The sequence below is a fragment of the Rhineura floridana genome, chromosome 3 (genome assembly GCF_030035675.1).
Source record: "Rhineura floridana isolate rRhiFlo1 chromosome 3, rRhiFlo1.hap2, whole genome shotgun sequence".
Lineage (NCBI taxonomy): Eukaryota > Metazoa > Chordata > Lepidosauria > Squamata > Rhineuridae > Rhineura > Rhineura floridana.
The window spans coordinates 17,461,514-17,480,335 of record NC_084482.1 but is presented as its reverse complement, the minus strand read 5'-3'; the positions used below and the strand labels follow the sequence as shown (position 1 = coordinate 17,480,335).

At 46.2% G+C, this 18,822-nt stretch overlaps 1 protein-coding gene across 1 annotated transcript in view; it reads right to left on the bottom strand.

Moving 5' to 3' along the window:
* Positions 1 to 639: 639 nt before the first annotated feature.
* Positions 640 to 18,822, bottom strand: part of GLI1 (GLI family zinc finger 1) — a 164,724-nt gene continuing 146,541 nt past the window's right edge. The window contains exons 8-12 of the mRNA XM_061614644.1: positions 13,142 to 13,291; positions 11,563 to 11,727; positions 10,957 to 11,187; positions 9,412 to 9,685; positions 640 to 7,389 (exon numbers count right to left, since the gene is read on the bottom strand). Of these exons, the coding sequence (XP_061470628.1) occupies positions 5,300 to 7,389; positions 9,412 to 9,685; positions 10,957 to 11,187; positions 11,563 to 11,727; positions 13,142 to 13,291 (2,910 nt within the window). The 3' untranslated portion in view covers positions 640 to 5,299. The remainder of the gene's footprint in view (positions 7,390 to 9,411; positions 9,686 to 10,956; positions 11,188 to 11,562; positions 11,728 to 13,141; positions 13,292 to 18,822) is intronic.

Sequence of the window (18,822 nt, the reverse complement as noted above, 5' to 3'; positions counted from 1 at the left end):
CACCACAAACAAGGCTTGCCTCAATTACAATGCATTTCAGTTGTCTCGGTTCAACTGCCAGCCATGAAAAGCATAGTGAAATCGCTTAGATAAACCAAGCAATGCAACATGCATGTGTGAACCAGCATTAACTGATCCGGGGTCAAGAAAGATTGTTCTTGTGGGCTGGACTAATTAGTGATCTTGGGGTTAGTTGATTGGGTAAGTCTTTGGGAGTCTGACATTCCCTTGCCTGAGTTATAAGCAGGTATTTGGTCCACAGGCACTTTCACTCCTATGTGCCATGTTGTTCCTCCAACTTTCTCCACTTAGCTCACTGTGGCCTGTGTGTGGTGGGCTCTTGTGTATATGCACCTCTTAATCTTTTAATCCTAGGATTCAGATCTCTGTCCAACATCTGACACTCAAGAACCCTTTCACACATTAAGTAGTAGTAAAGTCAGGTTTGCCACCAAACTTACGTTAGGCAGGAATCCACAGTCATCCCAGCTCCCTGATGAGTGCTCCTGTATGTTTGCAAACATCCAAACCAATGGACCAGGGCAGACAATTATTAATAACATAAGAATCTTTAGTTGGCGGGAGTAACTATGACTCTCATGGTTACTGGTCAGTGCATGTAATTTTTGGATTCTCCGCCTCCTCGTGGCCCCGCTGGAAACGAGTCTACTGACTCGGCTAAGTGGGAATCCGCACTGACCACCCTCAATAGATACCATTATGGCCTGCATCAGCTTGTGTTGCAGTGATTGCCCCTATTTTCTTTCAAGAAAGAATGGTGGCGTATCTGCTTCTCTCCAGTGGGAGAGATCAGGTGCGAATTATGCAAGTGTGCTTATAAGCCTGAAAAAGAACCTGGTGTCTGTGGGTACTCAAACAGCGGGTACTGTCACCAGTAAGGACTTATTATCTATGTCCGAGACTACCTCACTGGCAGGTGTTACAGAAAGACCAGTTGAGGTAGGTAATTTGGGAATGATCAGTGACCTAGCAGGAGAAAGGATCCCTCTGGTTGAGGATACAGCGTGTACAGCTGGTCCTCTGGGGTTGATGAGCCTGGACCCTGAGGATGACTGTTCTAATAGAGAGGAAATGGGTAAGGGAGAATGTGAGGATATAAATGACGAAGTGGATGTGAATGTAGATACGATTATTAAACAACCAAATATTGTTTGGCTGCCAGCTGCGCAGCCAGAATGCCCAATATGTAAGGAGAGGTTTGGAATCATGGCAGTTCTCTCAATTCACTTGATGGGTACCCATGGGAGAGAGCAGATATCTTATGGTTGTGTTAAATGTGAAAGGATTAGTGGTAAGGCTCATTCAATACTAACTCATTTTCCCAAATGTAAAGGTATAACTAAGGTGGTGAGGGCTGATCCATTTAATTGTGAAGTTTGTAATCAAGGCTTTACAAGTAAGTCAGGGTTATCCCAGCATAAACGGCATGTTCATCTTGAAGTGCGTAATAATGGATTGAGGGTTTAAAGACAACGAATAAGAAAGTAGGTTCAAGTGGGCAAGGAAAAGGCAGTGTTTGGACGCAGGAAGAGGAAGATCAATTAAAGTTGCTTTGTGATAAGTATAGTAAGGAGAGATTTATTAATAAAGCAATCAAATCTGAACTTAGTACGAAGTCTGCTAAACAGATTTTGGATTAGAGGAGATTGCTTAAAGGAAAGGAGGACAGAATGAGAGTTGAGGTTAGTGAAGTTAGGATGGAGGGTGTAGGTGGGGCGGAGAAGGATGAAGCGTGTATGAATGAAGATATGTTTAGTGTGGTTCAGGATTTGGAGAAGAATTATAAAATTTTAATTCGGGATACTTTGGCTCGAAATGAAATGAAGGATTTGGGAGGTTCTCATTTGATGGCTGGATAACGAGGATTTAATTAGACTTAAAGTTAACCAGGTGTCTAAACTAGTGTTAAGTGAAATAGGTTGTAATTCGACTGGGGTCCAGGATAAGAGGGGAAGGGAAGAGACAAGAGCTATAAAAAGGAAGAGGGGTAGAAAGTCTAACGGCAAGAATAAAAAGTGGATGAAACATAGAGCTGAAATGAAGTTTACGTATAAGCAGATGCAGATTAAATTTAAGGCTAACAGGTCAGAGTTGGCATCATATGTTCTTGACCAGCGCTATGCAGTTAAATGTGGTTTACCTCTTGAGGACGTCTTTAGGACATATAAGGACAAATGGGAAGCTAAATCAAACTTTCAGACGCTGGGAGCTTTTGTTCCTGATAATAAGATGTTTGATGAACTAGTGAGGATGAAATTTTATACCATAGGAAGGCGATGAATAAAAGAACGGCAACAGGACCGGATGGTATTAGTGTTACTGATTTAATAGCTAAAGATAAAAATGGTGTCATCTTAAAGGAGCTGTTTAATTTATGGTTGGTCACTGGAATCATTCCAGAGGCAGTTAAGGGGAGTAGGTCTACTTTGATCCCAAAATCGATTAATGAAAAAGAGCTGAAGGATGTAGGTAATTGGAGGCCCTTAACGATTTCCTCAGTAGTCTTGAGGCTGTTTTCTAAGATTCTGACGCTGAGGATACAAAAGGCTTGTCCCATAAACCAGAGACAGCGCGGCTTTATTTCTGTGCGGGGTGCGCTGAAAATCTATGGCTTATGAAGACTGTAATTAAGGAAGCTAAAGTTAGTAAGAAAGAGGTTGGTGTTGTTTTAATTGATATCGCCAAGGCATTTGATTCAGTTTCCCATGATCATATCATGGAGGTCCTTAAATTAAGAAGGATAGATATGCACACGATTGGAATAATCATGGAGGATATAATAATGCAAGTACCCGTTTTACTATAGGAGGTTGGGACACAGATAAACTTTATCTGCATGTCGGTGTTAAGCAGGGTGACCCTCTCTCCCCTTTTGTTTAATTTGGCTATGGACCCGCTTTTAGTAAGATTGGAGGCGGAGGAAGCGGGCGTTCGAGGGGATGGATGGGGGCTTACGTCCCTTGCCTTTGTGGATGACCTTGCTATTCTTAGTGATTGTTATGATAAGATGGTAAAGAAGCTGGGGACAGTAGACAAGTTCTGTAGTTTAACTGGTCTCAAGGTACAACCAAAGAAGTGTCATGGTTTTTTTATCCAGCCAACTAAAGATTCTTATGTTATTAATAATTGCCTGCCCTGGTCCATTGGTTTGGATACTATACATATGATCCCACCTGGTGAGGCTGAAAAATATCTTGGTGTTAAAATTGATCCTTGGATAGGTGTTAGTAAGTATAGTGTTGGTGATGATGTTAGAATATGGTTAGAAAGGATAAGTAGAGCTAAATTAAAGCCATCTCAGAGGGTGAAGATTTTGCAGGTTTATATGATCCCGCGAGTATTGTACTTGTGTGATCATACTGAACTGGCTAAAACTGTGCTAAGAAAGGTGGATTGAGGTAATTAGAATAGAGGTTAAGGAATGGTTGCATCTGCCCATGTCAACTTGTTCTAGCTTATTTTATGTAAGGAAGAAGGCTGGAGGTTTGGGTATAGCTAAGTTAGAGCAAGCTGTACCTGCTATGTAACTGAAAAGATTAATAAGGGTTGCCCGGTCATCAGATAGTGTTATTCGTTTGGTTGCTAATCAATTAAATTTGGAGGATGAGTTTAAGAGTTTATGGTGTAGTTTTGGAGGTGTGGCGGATGAACTCCTTTGTTTGTGGGAAATTCCAGATGATGTTCAGGAAAGCGAGCTTGATGTTATATGGAAGAAACCTATTAAAGTTAAAATTAAGTTGTCCTTGGATTATAGGAAAGCGGAATTAGCTAGGTGGAGGGATTATGTGTGTCAGGGTAATGCTGCCAGTTGTTTGAGAAGGATCCAATTAGTAACGCGTGGATTGGTGATAAATTGGATATGTCTGAGAGGGATTATATCACTGCACTGAAGTCGAGAACCAATGTGTTCCCCACTAGAGAATTCTTAGGTCGTGGTAGGGATGGTGTTAATAAGTGTTGTCGTAGGTGCGGTGCTGTCTATGAATCTTGTTCACATATTTTGGGACAGTGTCCTGCTGTACAGGATGCTCGGATACATAGGCATAATAAGATTGCGGATATTGTATGTAATGAGGGTAAAAAGAGAGGCTGGCAGGTTTATCACGAACCTCACCTGAGGAATATTAGGAACGAGTTACGCAAGCCGGATCTTGTATTCGTTAAAGACGGTAGGGCAATGGTTGTTGATGTTACTGTGCGATGGGAAAGTAGTAAGGATAATTTAGATAAGGCTGTTGCCCAGAAGGTGGAATATTATAAGAATTTGAAAAGACAAGTGATAAGAGTTGTTGGGTGTTCATGAGGTTACTTTTCACGGCTTTGCTGTTGGTGCTCGCGGCAAGTGGCCGTCTTGTAACTATACTGTAGAGTTTAGGAGAATGGGTTTAACTTGGCCAGCAGCCTTCAGGCAGGCTAGCAACTATGCTGGATGTGAGTTTAAAGGTCTGAAGGGGCCTGAAATGTATTTGCCATGTGCAAAGGAGGACTTGCTATTAGCGCTTGCTTTGAGCCCCACCAGTAGCCCCCAGAACCTCTGTGAGGACAAAAACCCAGGACCAATTCTAATACACTCTTTCTTCCTTCCCTGTGGATTTTGCAAGAAGGGACCATGAACAGGAGACAACATTCCTACTTGCTCAAGCCCACAGATCTCTCCTGCAAAATCCAGGTGACGTATGCCATTTGCCTTAAAAAAAAACAACCTGTTTTCAAGAGTATTCCTCTGTAGAAAAAAATGTGTCCATGTTGGCAAGGGCCTTAGGTATGCAGCTGTGCTCAACAAACACTCTAGAACCTGGCACAGGAGGCGTACAGATATCCTGCAACTGTGGACCAGCCCGCTCGAGGTTCAGGGCACTCCAAGAAAGAGGCACTTAGGGGGGAATGCTTGTCGAGGATACTGGTTTCATTTGGGGAGGGAGGAAAAGACAGAGAACAGATGAAATTTAGGAGCGCCTGAGTTGTGCTCTTCTCGTTGGGAGAGTGGAATGATTCCTCTTCCTTTTCCATGGCCACCCATCCTTCATGCAGTACCATCAGTAGAGTCTTCAGCAAGAGACACCCACCTGATCCAGGGTTTCTGAGGATGCATGGCAGACGCAATTTGGTACCAAAAGACAACCCTGGAAATTAATGGCTGGACTCCCTCTCTCCACAGAGCCCTCTCCTCAACCTCAAGTTATTGAGTCCAGCCCAGTACCTTGCCTTGTCTATTCTTCCTCTGGTCTGGGTCTGGTTCATAGCAGTCCCCATTGTCACAGCCAGGAGCCCAGCTATACTAGGAAAGGGTGTTAAGGAACTGGTTCTCCCCTGCCAGTGAGTTCAGCATGGTGCTCATATCTCCCACGGCCATGTTGGCTGGGCCGCAGGGTGGAGAAGTGGGGCTGAGGGCCTCTGCATCATCAAGGATGGCCGTGAAGTCCAAGTGGGTGTTCTCCAAGTCCAGAGTGTCCAAGCTGTTGGACACCTGCTCCTCTGGCAGGTAAGAGAAAGAGTCTGATTTGAGGGCATCCAGCCCAGGGGTGTAGGGCCCGCCCGGATCCTCCACCACGCAGCTGGGCGGCTGGCGATGCCTTTGGTGGGCATGCATCAACTTGTGCCCGGCAGCTTTGCCCAATGGCATGTGCATCTGGCTGGAAAAGCCAGCCTCCTCGGGGGTATGGAGAGGGGGTAAGCGCATCATCCGGTGGGGGCTGCCCTCGTTGGGGGTCTCATAAGGGAGGCCAGCTTGGTAGCTCAAGCTGCCTTGTTGGCTTGTTGGCTTGGGTCCCCCAGGTGGGTGTGGGGCCATCCCTGGGTTGTAACACTGGCTCCTGCTGGGGCTCGAAAGTGCTTTGTTCTCCATTGCTTGTGGAGGCCTGGCAGGGTAGCTGGGGTACTTGGGGCCAGGGTAAGGCTGGTGCTGCTGGCACGGCCCGCTCTCCATGCCATCCATGCCCATCACGATGTCGCCAGCTGGTTGGTCCCCCCACATCAGTGCTTGTTGCGACTGGACGTAGCTCCGCACCATCATCTCTTTGACCTGCAGCATTGGGGTCTGGGGCCTCCTGCCGGAGGGCTGCCCCATGCCAAAGCAAGGGCCCTGGTGGCTCTCAGGCTGGTACCCACTGCCCCCTCTGCAGACTGGTTGGGCTTGGCTATAGGGCAGTTGCTTCATGCCTTGGCAGGAGGCAAGAACGGGAGCAGCGGCTTGGAACTGCTGCTCGGCTTTGATGTGGGCCTGGCCAAACTGGAATGTCCCCCGTGGGCCTTCACTGCCAGGCTCTACTGCCATGTGCTTGGCATCAGGGATTGGGTACTGGTTGGAGTGGCATTGCCCCATGGCAGCAGGGGCTGTAGGATTAATCCCTGAGCCATCGCTGCCCCAGGGCCGTGTGGTGTGGAAAGCCAGGCTCATCTGGCACTGGGATTGGGCATACTGAGGCTGCTCAAAGCCACCCTCTAGTTGCTCAGGGCTTGTGGGACTCAGCTGCAAGTCACCCATCGCCCTGGGCATGCTTTGATGGGCCGCAGTGCTCTGTAGCTCCATGCCCGCCGTCTGGCTTGGGTAGCTCTGATCCTGGTAGCTCATATAAGGTTCCATCTCCAACAGTTCCTGCTCTCCAGCTGGGCCAGTGCCCCCCATGGCTGCGGTCTCCAAAAAGGCATTCTCGCTGATGCTCGGCGGCCGTGGCGAGAAGAGGTGGCGCTGCAGGTTGGCATCAGAGCCCCCGACAGCCTGTCCACTGGCTCTGCCCATGCCTGCTGGGCTCATATTGCTGAGGCTTTTGAACCTTTGCACTCTGGGAGTTGGATGGGCCTCGCCGGTCGTCTGGGAGGGATCACTGGCTCGTCGAGCATTGTGGCTCAAAGCTACGTGGGGGTGGAGGATGGCAGTGCTGTAACTGTGGTACTCGTTGGCACTGTGTCTACGCATGAAAGGAGGCAAGCCTGAGCCAGAGTAATCCCCCATGATGTTGGGCTGAGCAGCCCTCTCCATATTGGGTAGAGGGGTTGGAGGTGGCCCACCTGTTGCAGCAGCATACTTGGCCTTGAGGCGGTATTGCTGGGCTGGTGTCAGGTTGCCCAGCCCTGGAAGGCCTCCACAGTGACTGGCCTCACTGGAGCGTCTGGAGGTGCCAGGGGAGATGGGGTCATACACGTCAGGTGGGCCTACCCCATTAGGGCCTCCCCCTGCTGGCAGATATGGTGACACCATGGAGGAGCGGCGGCTGACAGTGTAGGCCGAGCTGACGGTACTGGTGGTGCTACCACGACGTTCACCTGGTGGGGGTAGGGAGGGCAATTCACTGGATGACAGCTCCATGATGCGCCGATGAGAGACAGCGGAAGGTGGCCCACACAGGCCAGGCATCTCTCTTGCAGAGCCTGTGAAAAAGCAGCACAGTTGACTAAAAGGACAGAAAAAGCAAATAAGAACAGCCAGGCCCTAAGCTAAGCACATGGTTTGCGGCCCGCTTTCTAGACCTGAGGCAAGACCAGAAGGAGTGGGGAATGGGGAAAGGGCTCCTCTTCCAAGGACCTCAACATTTAGCATCTCCCTATGGTGTTGGGAAAGACCTTCAGCCTACTTGCCACCTGGCTGGTTTAAACCTGCCAGCTGCCTTCTTGACATCTATCTGATGCCTTTCAGGAACAGCCCTATCATTAGGCAGAGTGAGATGACTGCCTGGCAAAGAGGGTGGGATGTAGTAGTGGCAGTTCCCTGGATGCTCCTCTGAGCCTCCTGGCTATACCTTTCTGTTGGAGGAAAAGCTGTGTGTGCTACGTGGACTGCCCTGCACCTCCCTATTTACTATTTACCCTTCTGCCACTGGGTGAGGTGCAGAAAGTTTTTAATTGCCAGTATTGAAATAAGATTCAGTTACTAGTCCACTTTCTTTCTTTCTTTCTTTCTTTATATATGTACCGCCCCATAGCCGAAGCTCTCTGGGCAGTTTACAGTACAGAGGATGGGGAGGAGACACCATCTTGCCCTTCGCCTCAGGCACCAAAATGTCCTAGGCCAGCCCTGATGCCCATAGATCTGGGTACCCCACAATTATTTTCCGTGTGGTCTGGGCAAATAAAGACACCATTTTTTCCCTCTGGCTTGGAGTTAATATAACAAATTATAATATATTGTATATTCTAAGCATTATATAATGTTGGAGTTAAATTGTTTCCTTAAATACATACTTTAGATCACGGATAACCGATTTGGTGCCCGCCTCCCATTGTCCCTGATCATTGGCCATGCTGGTTGGGTCTGATGGCAGTTGTAATCCAAACCATCCATAGGCCTCCATGTTGGTTACCCCAGCCCTAGATATATCCTAATTTACATGGGGCTTCCAGTAGTCTCCCATCCATATGGCGGACCAGATTCTCTCCCTGTTAGCATCAACAATGCTACAGCATTCAGGCTGGGCCAAAGTTCTTTAAAGACAGACAAAATTGGGAGGGGGCAATGTTAAACAGACACGGTTAAAAGAAGAAGAAAAGACCACAAGACCAACAGTATCTACAAGGATTATTTTTCTCCTTAATAACAAACACTGAGGAGCAGCCTCCCTGCCACACTGATGCTGCTCTGTGTTGGAACTGGGGCAAGAGCAACTCCTGTTTGGGTTCTTTTGTGTGTATTCCAGAAGGAAGATAGAGTTAGGGTCCTCCAGCTGGCTAGAGTTGCCTACCTTTACCTGTGCTCTTCTCTACCTAACTTCCTTCCGTTGTAAACTGATATGCTCAGGGAAGCTGACCTGCCCCTCCTTCCTTTGTTTTTTTCTTTGATTGTCCAAGGAGAGAGGATATATCTTTGTCTTTGCTCTCTCTCCTGAGCCCTGAGGGCAATACCCACATCTGGGCATTGCGCCTCCAACTTAGTTGGTTAGAACTAGGTATGCCTTTCCTATCTACCATGTATTTCTATAAATAAAGTAGCTTTTTCTTATTTTACTAAGTCTTAGTGATCTAAATGCAGGGTAAAAGCCTGCTTCTAAGAAAAATACACACACTGGCACATGCAGCTCAGACTGCTGAGTATCTCTGCATATATATATACACATTTCTATAATACTCTGCTGGCAGCCATCTTGAATAGAAGCAATAGGCCTTGTTATTCTCACTGCCTCCTGCCTATGGGAAATCCTCTACTCAGACCCTCTTCTATAGGTGCCCATATGAATTTTCCTGGGGGGCAAACTAAAATACTGAAAGAGGAAGCAGGCTAGTTTATCACACACACACACACAAATCAGAATAGCGCCTGTACATATTGCCTCATAACTCAGGTTCCACAAACGCTAGAAAAAGCTCTCTTTATGTTCATCTGCTACCTTGCACCCCCTGTGAACCCCCCTGCCCCTTCTCTTTTCTGAGAGACCCCCCCCCCAGGCTTTCTCCACACACCTGTCCCAGGGATGGAAGGCAGTCTGATCCCCTTCATGGACAGGGGCTTGCGCAGCTGCTTGAGCTTGTCAATGCGCAGGTTCTCCAGCTTGTGCAGTGCTGACAGCCCAGAGTTGCCCATGGGCTCAGGCGGTTCCTCCAGCGCCGACAGATCTTCTAGACTGCCGCCTGCATTGACATTCATCTCCACGCCACTGTCGTTGTTGTTTGTACTGCCCAAAGGGGAGCGCTCACTGCTGCAGGACGACTGGCCGCCGGGGCTGGGCTGTGGTTTCTAGGGTGGGTGGAAGCACAGCTACATCATCACATTGTTAAAGCGATTGCTACGACAACCTACAATTGCTTTCTCCGTAAGACTGCAATCCTGTGCCCAGTCATCTGGGCGTAAGCCCTGTTGGACTCACTGGGACCGAGTAGATTATTTCAACTTGCTTCTTAAGAAGCCACAGATGTGTGAAGAATGAAGATGGGGAAAAATGTTTTCTATATAATGCTGCCAGCTTTAAATTGGTAGATCCATCAACTCAGTTGCTTAATCAAGGTGGGCAATTTTAACTGGTAAGGGCAGATTTTAGTCAGCAGGGTAATGAATTCAGGCAGTGGTTTTCAAATGTTCTATAGCTGGGGAACCCTTTCCATGTAAATTCATTCACCTAGGAATCTCTCAGAGCTTGGAAAAGTTACTTTTTTTTGGACTACAACTCCCATCAGCCCCAGCCAGCATGGCCACTGGATTGGGCTGATGGGAGTTGTAGTTCAAAAAAGTAACTTTTCCAAGCTCTGGAATCTCTTGCATGTCATGAACTCTAGCGCACTGCAGGAGATGATGGGATCATGATCTAAGATGTATGCTGAGGGAATACCTACACTACAGTCCAGTAGCAGGTGGTGGCTCCATGTCAGTGGGGCAGTGGAATCTGCTCCGGGTTTTAGTCTGAACTTTGAAGGAGCTATCAAAAGTGCTGAAGCTGAATCACCTTGGACAGCTCCTTGAAAATTCAGACTAATACCTCGAAACGATTCCACTGCCCAATTGACATGGAGCCACCAGCTGTCACTCTTACAGTCATATCTACTGCTGCCAGTCAGTGTAGACAATATTGGGCTACATGAACCAATGGTTTGACTCAGTATAAGGCAGTTTCCTCTGTTCCTATTTCTTTCACTATCTTTGCTTGGCTTCATAACACAGGTTAAGAAAAAGCAATGTGAGAATTTGTCCTCAGTGTTCCTCGAGCTCAAAAAATTTGAATGCCACAACCCATTGTTAATGTCCCTCCTCCCTTCCATGTCCCCAAACAACCATGACATGCCTTGCAGTGAAATTTAAAGCACATCCAATGCACATTTAAAGCACAAGACTTCCCCCCAAAGAATCCTGGAAAGTGTGGTTTTCCCCTCACAGAACTACAAATTCCCAACACCCTTCAGTTCCCATGATTCTTTGGGGGAAGTCATGTGCTTTCAAAGTGTGTTGGATGTCCTTTAAATGTAGGTGTGGGTCTGCAGTTATTAGTTTCTTCTTCTCTATCTCATGACGCTTACCAAGTTAGAGTCAGGCACCGTGAGTTTCCCTTCTTCCTTCCTGCCCTCGCTATCTCTCTCTTGTTTCATGTCACCATGGAGGGCCAGCGTCCGGCTGGTGGGCATGGTGTCTCCACGGTGCTTCTTGGTGACATGGGCATCTGGTCCGTGCACTGTCTTGACATGCTTGCGCAGGGAACTGGGGTCCGTGTAGCGCTTGGTGCAGCCTGGGATCTTACAGATGTAGGGTTTCTGCCAGAGCACACACAGATTATTAGCCCCCATCCACCCACCGGGGTGGTGGTGGTACCTTCAGGTGTTGCCTTGCCTCAGTATGCCTCATGGTAAAGCTACCTCCAGATTAATGATCTTCAACTGGATGTCCTCCAGATGTTGTTGGATGACAACTATTTAATCTCTGACTATTGGCTAAGCTGGCTGGGGATGATGGGAGCTGTCATCTGAGGACTATAATCTGTGGAGTCAAGGTTGAAGAACACTGCTCTAAATGGAGAGGTTGAAGTATCGGGTTGTACCATACTGTGTATGTGAGGAGTGTGTGAGTCATGTTTTTGAAGTGAGGTTACACATTATGTCTCAAGGCTTACCTCAGGCAACTTTCCATACCTCATTGGAATGTGTCCGGTTCTGGTGCTTGGCCCGGTCTGAGGCATTGGAGAAGGCCTTATTGCAGCCCTCGTGCTCACAAACGTAGGGCTTCTCACCCGTGTGGGAGCGCAAGTGGGTCTTGAGGTTCTCCAGGCGTGAGTAGGCCTTATTGCAGCCTTCAAACTGTGGGACAGCAGAGGGGTTGGTAGTTGCATGGCAAAACAGGGACATGCCCCTTCAAGTCCCTCTTCCTGTCTGCCAACCCAAATATGTAGCTCCCTTCATGCACACACCATATCCTCCTTCCAATGGAGCATTCAGCCACACCCATTCAGAGCTAGGTGTACATTATGGAAGTGGTACTGAATCTGACTCATAGATAGCGATGCTGGAGAATTCCATCAGACACGGGAGTGAAAATTGCTGCAATGTGCATGTTTGAGGTCAGGAGTGCAAATCATGCAAATGAATATGAGTGAGATTTGCTATCTTTTTTTACTCCGCAAACGTTATGTAAATAGTTACATTAGTTTTGGCATTAGTGGATAGCAAGACAGATAATGCAGGTTTTACCAGAAGCCGAATTGTAGCAGAACGGAAACAGAGCTGATTACCACAAACGCAGGATGGGACAGAAATCACTGGCTCTTCACATCCCTACTCATAACTAACATGATAGTAAGATGACCAGATGCAAAAGATGGCAGGACTCTTTCACCTTTAATAATTGTGAATAATTTTGGCAGATGTAGTAGTGAAAAATGCTACACTCCTGCACAACTATTCTACGCAATAACAATCACTTCTATATAACCAACTTTAAAAGTGGCAGGCAACCTTATCCTCCTTTGCATCTGTTCACCCTACTTCATAGGGCTGCCAGATTTTGCAGGGGACAAGACTCCTGCATGCCTCCAAGAACAGCATACAGTATTAAAGAGAATTTCAGCAAGTGCAGGTTTTTCTGTTATAGTCAGGATGGTGAGAGTACTATGCATTGCCCACCCCAAGACTTTATGACAAGAGCCACCAAAATTCTGCATCAAGGAAAACTTAATTCTGCAACCTGCATATATTTGCTTATTTTGCCAAAAAAAAAAGACAGGCAAAGGGCACTGAAGAGCTCGTCCCTTGGTGTCCGGAAAAGTTGCTCCTAATCCCTGGGAAAGCTGTTCAGCTCTTCCTCTGGCTTCTCAGATTTCACTAAGCACTGTCACATACTTTCAAGCCTTTCTTTGCAGCTTTAAGGGCTATTTCTGTGCTTACACAGTGTGATCAGAAGACACACAGAAACCTTGGATCACTCAGTACTGCAACCCCAGCTACCAAAATTATCACACGGGACTGTGGTCTCCATGTGGAAAGAACCTGAAATCTCCTACGTGGCTACCCTCTGCCCACGGCCTGCAAATGCTCATTCAGCAGTGGGTGCACACCACTGGCTATCTGCCAGCTTGTGTAGCAGTGGTGGCTGTTGCCCACTGAAGCTGGTGGGGCAGTAGGTAGGGAGGCCGACAGTAGGAGGAACCAGAGCCAATGACAGGCAGAGCCAACTATTTCTAGCTTTGTTCCCATCCTCCTCCTCCCTCCTACTTACCGTGCACTTGTGGGGCTTCTCTCCTGTGTGGCGCCTCATGTGGACGACCAGCATGTACTGAGCTTTGAAGGGCCGTTGCTCCCGAGAGCAGTCACGCCAGTGGCACACAAACTCCTTCTTCTCCCCATGGATGTGTTCATTGTTTATGTGCTGCAGCAACAAGGCAGAAAAGCAGTGCAGAGGCTGAAAGTCAGTGATAGCAGCCATTTAGGGATGAATTCCCCATGGGGGTGAGCAGAAATAAATGAGGAAATGGTTACACCGCTTGTCCACTGAAGACGGGACTTGAAACTAAGCAGTGGCCACTGATTAACGTTTTTTTTAACTAAAGTAATTGTTAAATTCTTAACTTCATAGGGTCGCCGTAAGTCATAACCGACTTGAAGGCATATAACAACAAAGGGGGCACCAATCACAAAATGGCTGTCATGGGGTGTGTGGCATAACACAAAATTAGATAGTCATAGTGTAGCTTTTCCCATAATTGTATTTCCATACTAGAAAAGACTTGACCTCATGAATTTCTGCCTACTATACAGCAATTAAAGGCACACGAAGCCTGTTTTCCCCCAATGCCAATCCTAAACCAAAGCCTAGGCTGCCATCCTGTACCTACTTACCTGGAAATAAGCCCCATTAAACATAAAGAGACTTCTGAGTAGACATGTATTATACAGCCAAAAGACTGGCTGTATACTATAGTCAGCATGGATTTTTCGCATTCCACAATGTTAAATTTAAAATACCCCCCATTCCGTTCTGATCCTTCCTATAAACTCATCTCAAAACAAAACCTTACAAAACTTAATAGTCCTGAACTCAGAAACACTTGCTTAACAACCCTCTAAATGTTCATGGCGATACACAAAACAGAGAATTGAGAGTTCAAAGTGTAAAAAGAGAGAGAGAAAAACCAGACCCCTGTTGGACTTTTTTCTGTCAATGTTCTCATAATTTGTTGAAGTTAATTAAAAATCAGCCATGTTCACAGAGTACCTGTAATCCTATTACTGACCTTACCCCATACTCTGACCTTCATCTTCTGCAGTTTAAAAGTTAAAAAAATGTCTGGCCTATTTATAATTAATTTAAGAAATTTAGAATTGGAGTCAATGATAAGCCTTGGCATGCTCAGTAAGAACCAACTGTCAGTGTTCTAAAGGCCAGACTCGCAGCTGCTTAGCTTGGCTAATCAGGTGCCTACTGTAGAATAAAAAGGTGGTGGAAATGCTGAAGAACAATGATACCATTCACAATATTTTTCCTTTTGGAAAGGAAAGGGGCTTCCCCTCTGGCCACCCACCCAATCTCCTTCCCTACCCTCTCCCTCACCCTCCCCTTCCTGCCCTCCTCCTCACCTCCCTGCACCTCCCCGACAGTTTCACCTATCCTAAGCATGATTGCACAGGAGTAAATCCCATTGAACTCAAAAAGCATGCAAATTATCAAACCTGCCCTCCCCTCCTCCTCCCTCTTATCCCCTTCCTTTGTCCCTCCCTCCCCTCCCCATTCCCTTCCAATCCCCTCCTTCCTCATTCTCCTCCTTCCCCTCCCCCTCCTCCTCTCCCAATATCAGTTTTACCTATCATAAGCATGATTGCACAGGAGTAAATCCCATTGAACTCAATAGGTGTGCAAATGATCAAACTTGCCCTCCCCTCCTCCTCCTCCCTCCCATCACCTCCCTTTTGCCTCTCCCTTTCCCCTATCTTCGCCCTTCCCCCTCCCCTTCCAATCCCCTCCTTCCACTTCCCTCTCCCCTCCCCGTCGTCCATGGTCAGTTTTACCTATCCCAACCATGATTGCATAGGAGTAAATTCCATTGAACTCAAATGATCAGACCTGCCTTTCCCCTCCTTCCCCCTTCCTCGTCCTCTCCCCTCTTCTATGCAAATAATCAAACCTGCCAACTTCCCCTCCCCCTCCTGCCTGCTCCCCTCCCCCTCCTCCCCTCTGCCCTTTCTCCCCTCCCTACCCCTACCCCTGCCCTTCCTCCTCTTCCCCTCCCTATCCCCTGTGCTCAGTTTCACCTATCCTAAGCATGATTGCAGAGGAGTAAATCCCATTCAACTCAATAAGCATGCAAATGATCAGTCCATTCTCAGCAAACTTGCACAGGATCCCATTTCTTACGTCCCTGATTAAAAAGCAGAGAAAAGTACGTTCTTAAACCGCAAGGGTTTTTTGCCTTTTAGTGAATACAACTGTACTGTAAGTTAACTATACAGTGAATTCTTAAGGAGTCCCTGGTCTTTAGCTGCTGCAAAGGAAGAGGCATGCAAAGTTTTCACATTTTCCTTTTCAGGGAGGGGGCTTCTTTAACATTCACCCACACTTATTGTGTAGTAGTATTTACAGAAATAGGCGCTACCTGATCTCAGGCAAACCCAGCACAGGAAAGATACATCCTGGTTGCTTGGGGGGGGGGAAGTGCAAACTAGAGATTCCAAGGACTAGGAAAAAAGACAGAAGCAGGAAAAGTGCATTAAAAGGCTGGGCAAAATAACAGCTTTTTAGGACCTCAAGGATTTCTATCGCCTAGTGTCCAAACAACTCGCTTATCCATCACAGCTCTGACTTCACTCATTGGCTGACAGGGAAGAGCAGCCAGGCTGGCTCATTTCACAGAAATCGCTTAGAAGGGTATCTGTAGGTTTTGCTCTGTAACTTTCCTTTTAGGAGGGCTAGAGACTTTTTTTTTTAATGAAAGCTCAGATTCTGGGCTACCTCTGGGGTGTGCCACTGATGGCCTGCACAGATACTATAGTGCCTGCAGGCGACAGACTGGCAACCCCTGACTAAACTGATCAATTGCATTTAAATAATCTAAGAGGCTATGAGTTGTAGACTTGCAACATGGTGGCCTGGGTTGAAATTACTGGGAAACCCAATGATCTCTCAGCCTAACCTACATTGCAGGGATGCCATGAAGCGAAAATGGTATGATCTCCTGTAAATCTCAAAGGAAGGGCGAGATAAAAATGTAAGTAAGAAATCTGCATGTCCCAGTGCCTCAATGAAGGTATCTTTCTGGGGTGTTTGAAAGAAGCAGACAATTTCTTCCATGTAAGAAATGATTTAGAATTTCATACTGTCTCCTAGCTATGGATACACAAAACAAGGCAAATCCACACTGCAATTCCTTTTCTAATCATATTCCCCACAACCCAGAGTGTGCCAGGAGTTGTAGTTCTGTGAGAGGGGACTAGGAATTTCCAGTAGTTCTTCATGCCCTCGTCACACTTCTCATCACAGGATGCTTTAATCCAGGGATGGCTAAATGTTTTTAGCCAAAGGGCTACACTGACCCATGGTCAACTCTTGGAGGGGCCACATGTCAAAGATGTCATAGTCAAAATATAAAAGTAGTACTAAAGCCTGCTTTCCAAGACATTTTTTGCTACACCCCCAGCCCCCTAATTATTTCCATTAATTTTTCCATTACTGAATTTAATACTGAATAAAGAATGCACAATTTTAAAATCATTCTTTTATCGTAGTTCGGCAGCTATATCCACGACTGAGCAGTCTTATTCAGGATCCACTCTGCTCACCTGTATGGGGAGGGGTCTAGAAAAGGTGCCCTAAACATAGTCTGCCTCATCTCTCTCCCTGACTGGATTACTGTGTCCAGTGGGGTCACCACTTAGAGGTCGCAAAAGACAACTGAACTTTGGAACGTGGAATATACGGAATATATTGCTGGACAATACAGATAATGAACATCCTGAACGCAGGACTGCCACCACTGCGAGGGAGTTGAGAAGTTTTAATATTGACATAGCAGCACTCCAAGAAACGCGAAGAGCAGGAGAAGGACAACTGACGAAAAAAAACAAGGCTATAACTTCTTCTGGAAAGGACTGCCTGAACAAGAATGACGAATACATGGAGTAGGCTTTGCTTTTAAAAATAATCTTGTGAAGCTCTTGTCAGAAGTTCCATTGGCATTAATGAACGACTCTCAACTCTCCAATTAAAACTTGCCCAAACCCAGCAGGCAACTATTCTAAGTGCTTATGCACCAACATTAGATGCTGATGATGACATCAAGGAAAAAATTTATAACCAGCTGGACATCATCTCATCAGAGATACCTAAGGAGGATAAAATTATCCTCTTGGGTGATTTCAATGCAAGAGCTGGACGTGATTTTGATTTATAGCCAGAAACCATTGGGAAAGAAGGAGCTGGCAATAGCAACCTGAATGGAATTCTACTTCTGACTAAATGTGCACAGCATAATCTTGTTATTACAAACACACTCTTTCGCCAGAAAAATAAATTTAAAGCATCATGGAAGCACCCTCGGTCAAAACACTGGCATCTCCTGGGTTATGTAATTGTCTGTGCCAGATATTGTCGTGATGTACTCCTCACTAGGGCCATGACGAGTGCTGATGACTGCTGGACAGATCACCGATTAATTCGATCCACTATGGTCATTAATATTGTTCCTCAACGTAGGCTCCAAAGAAGAAAACCAAGGCATAAAATGAACATCCATGCCCTTCAAGATCCTATTAAGCGAGTCTGCTTTCAAACAACTCTCAAGAAACATCTACTGATGGAACTCCCTGAAAATGTCAAGGAACACTGGATTAAACTGAAGACATCCATTACTGCATCATGTGAACAAATTATTGGATACCAAACTAAGAAACATCAGGATTGGTTTGATGAGAATGATAGTGAGATTAAACATATCATCAACAAGAAAATGAAAGCCTTCCAGATATGGTGGAAAGACATTAACTGTGCTGCTAAGAAAAAAATCTATACCAGTGCAAAGGCTGAGGTCCAAAGAATAACTAGAGAACTTAAGAACACCTGGTGGATAAAGAAAGTCAAGAAATCCAGCACCTTGCAGATGCTCACAATGCACTGGGCTTTCTTAATGCCACAAAGGCCATCTACGGACCAACAAATTATGGTACAAATCCCTTACGTTCAATGGATGGTAGCAAACTTCTTAAGGATAAAGAGTCCATTGCACTGAGCTGGAAAGAGCATTACTACGACCTCCTCAATCGTAACTCTATTGTGGCTGGTGAGATCTTCTCACAAATTCCACAACAACAAACTAGAGACAAGCTTGCATATCCCCTAATTTGGATGAGGTCAGTAAAGCCATCAGTCAAATGAAGAACAAAGGTAGTGGACCTGATGGGATTCCAGCTGAAGTCTTTAAAGAAGGTGGGCCTGAACTTACACAACAACTTCATTGTTGTTTCATTGAAAAAATCTGGATGAGGGAGGAGACCCCGGAAGACTTTAGGGATGCCATAATTATCACCCTTTTTAAGAAGGGTGATAGAACAGATTGCAGGAACTATCGAGGTATTTCTTTTTTTGCTACCACAGCAGGTAAAATCCTTGCAAGGATCCTCGCAAATCGCCTCCTACTGATCTCAGAGGATGTCCTCCCCAAATCTCAAAATGGTTTCCGCCCTTCCAGGGAGACAGTGGACATGATCTTCACTGCACGACAGCTTCAAGAAAAATGCCGGGAGCAGAATCGACCTTTATATATGGTGTTTATTGATCTGACTAAGGCCTTTGACACTGAATCGAACTGCTCTCTGGACCATCCTTCTGAAAACTGGGTGCCCTGATAAATTTGTGAATATTTTCCGACTCCTTCGTGACAACATGACAGTGACAATTTTGGACAATGGCTT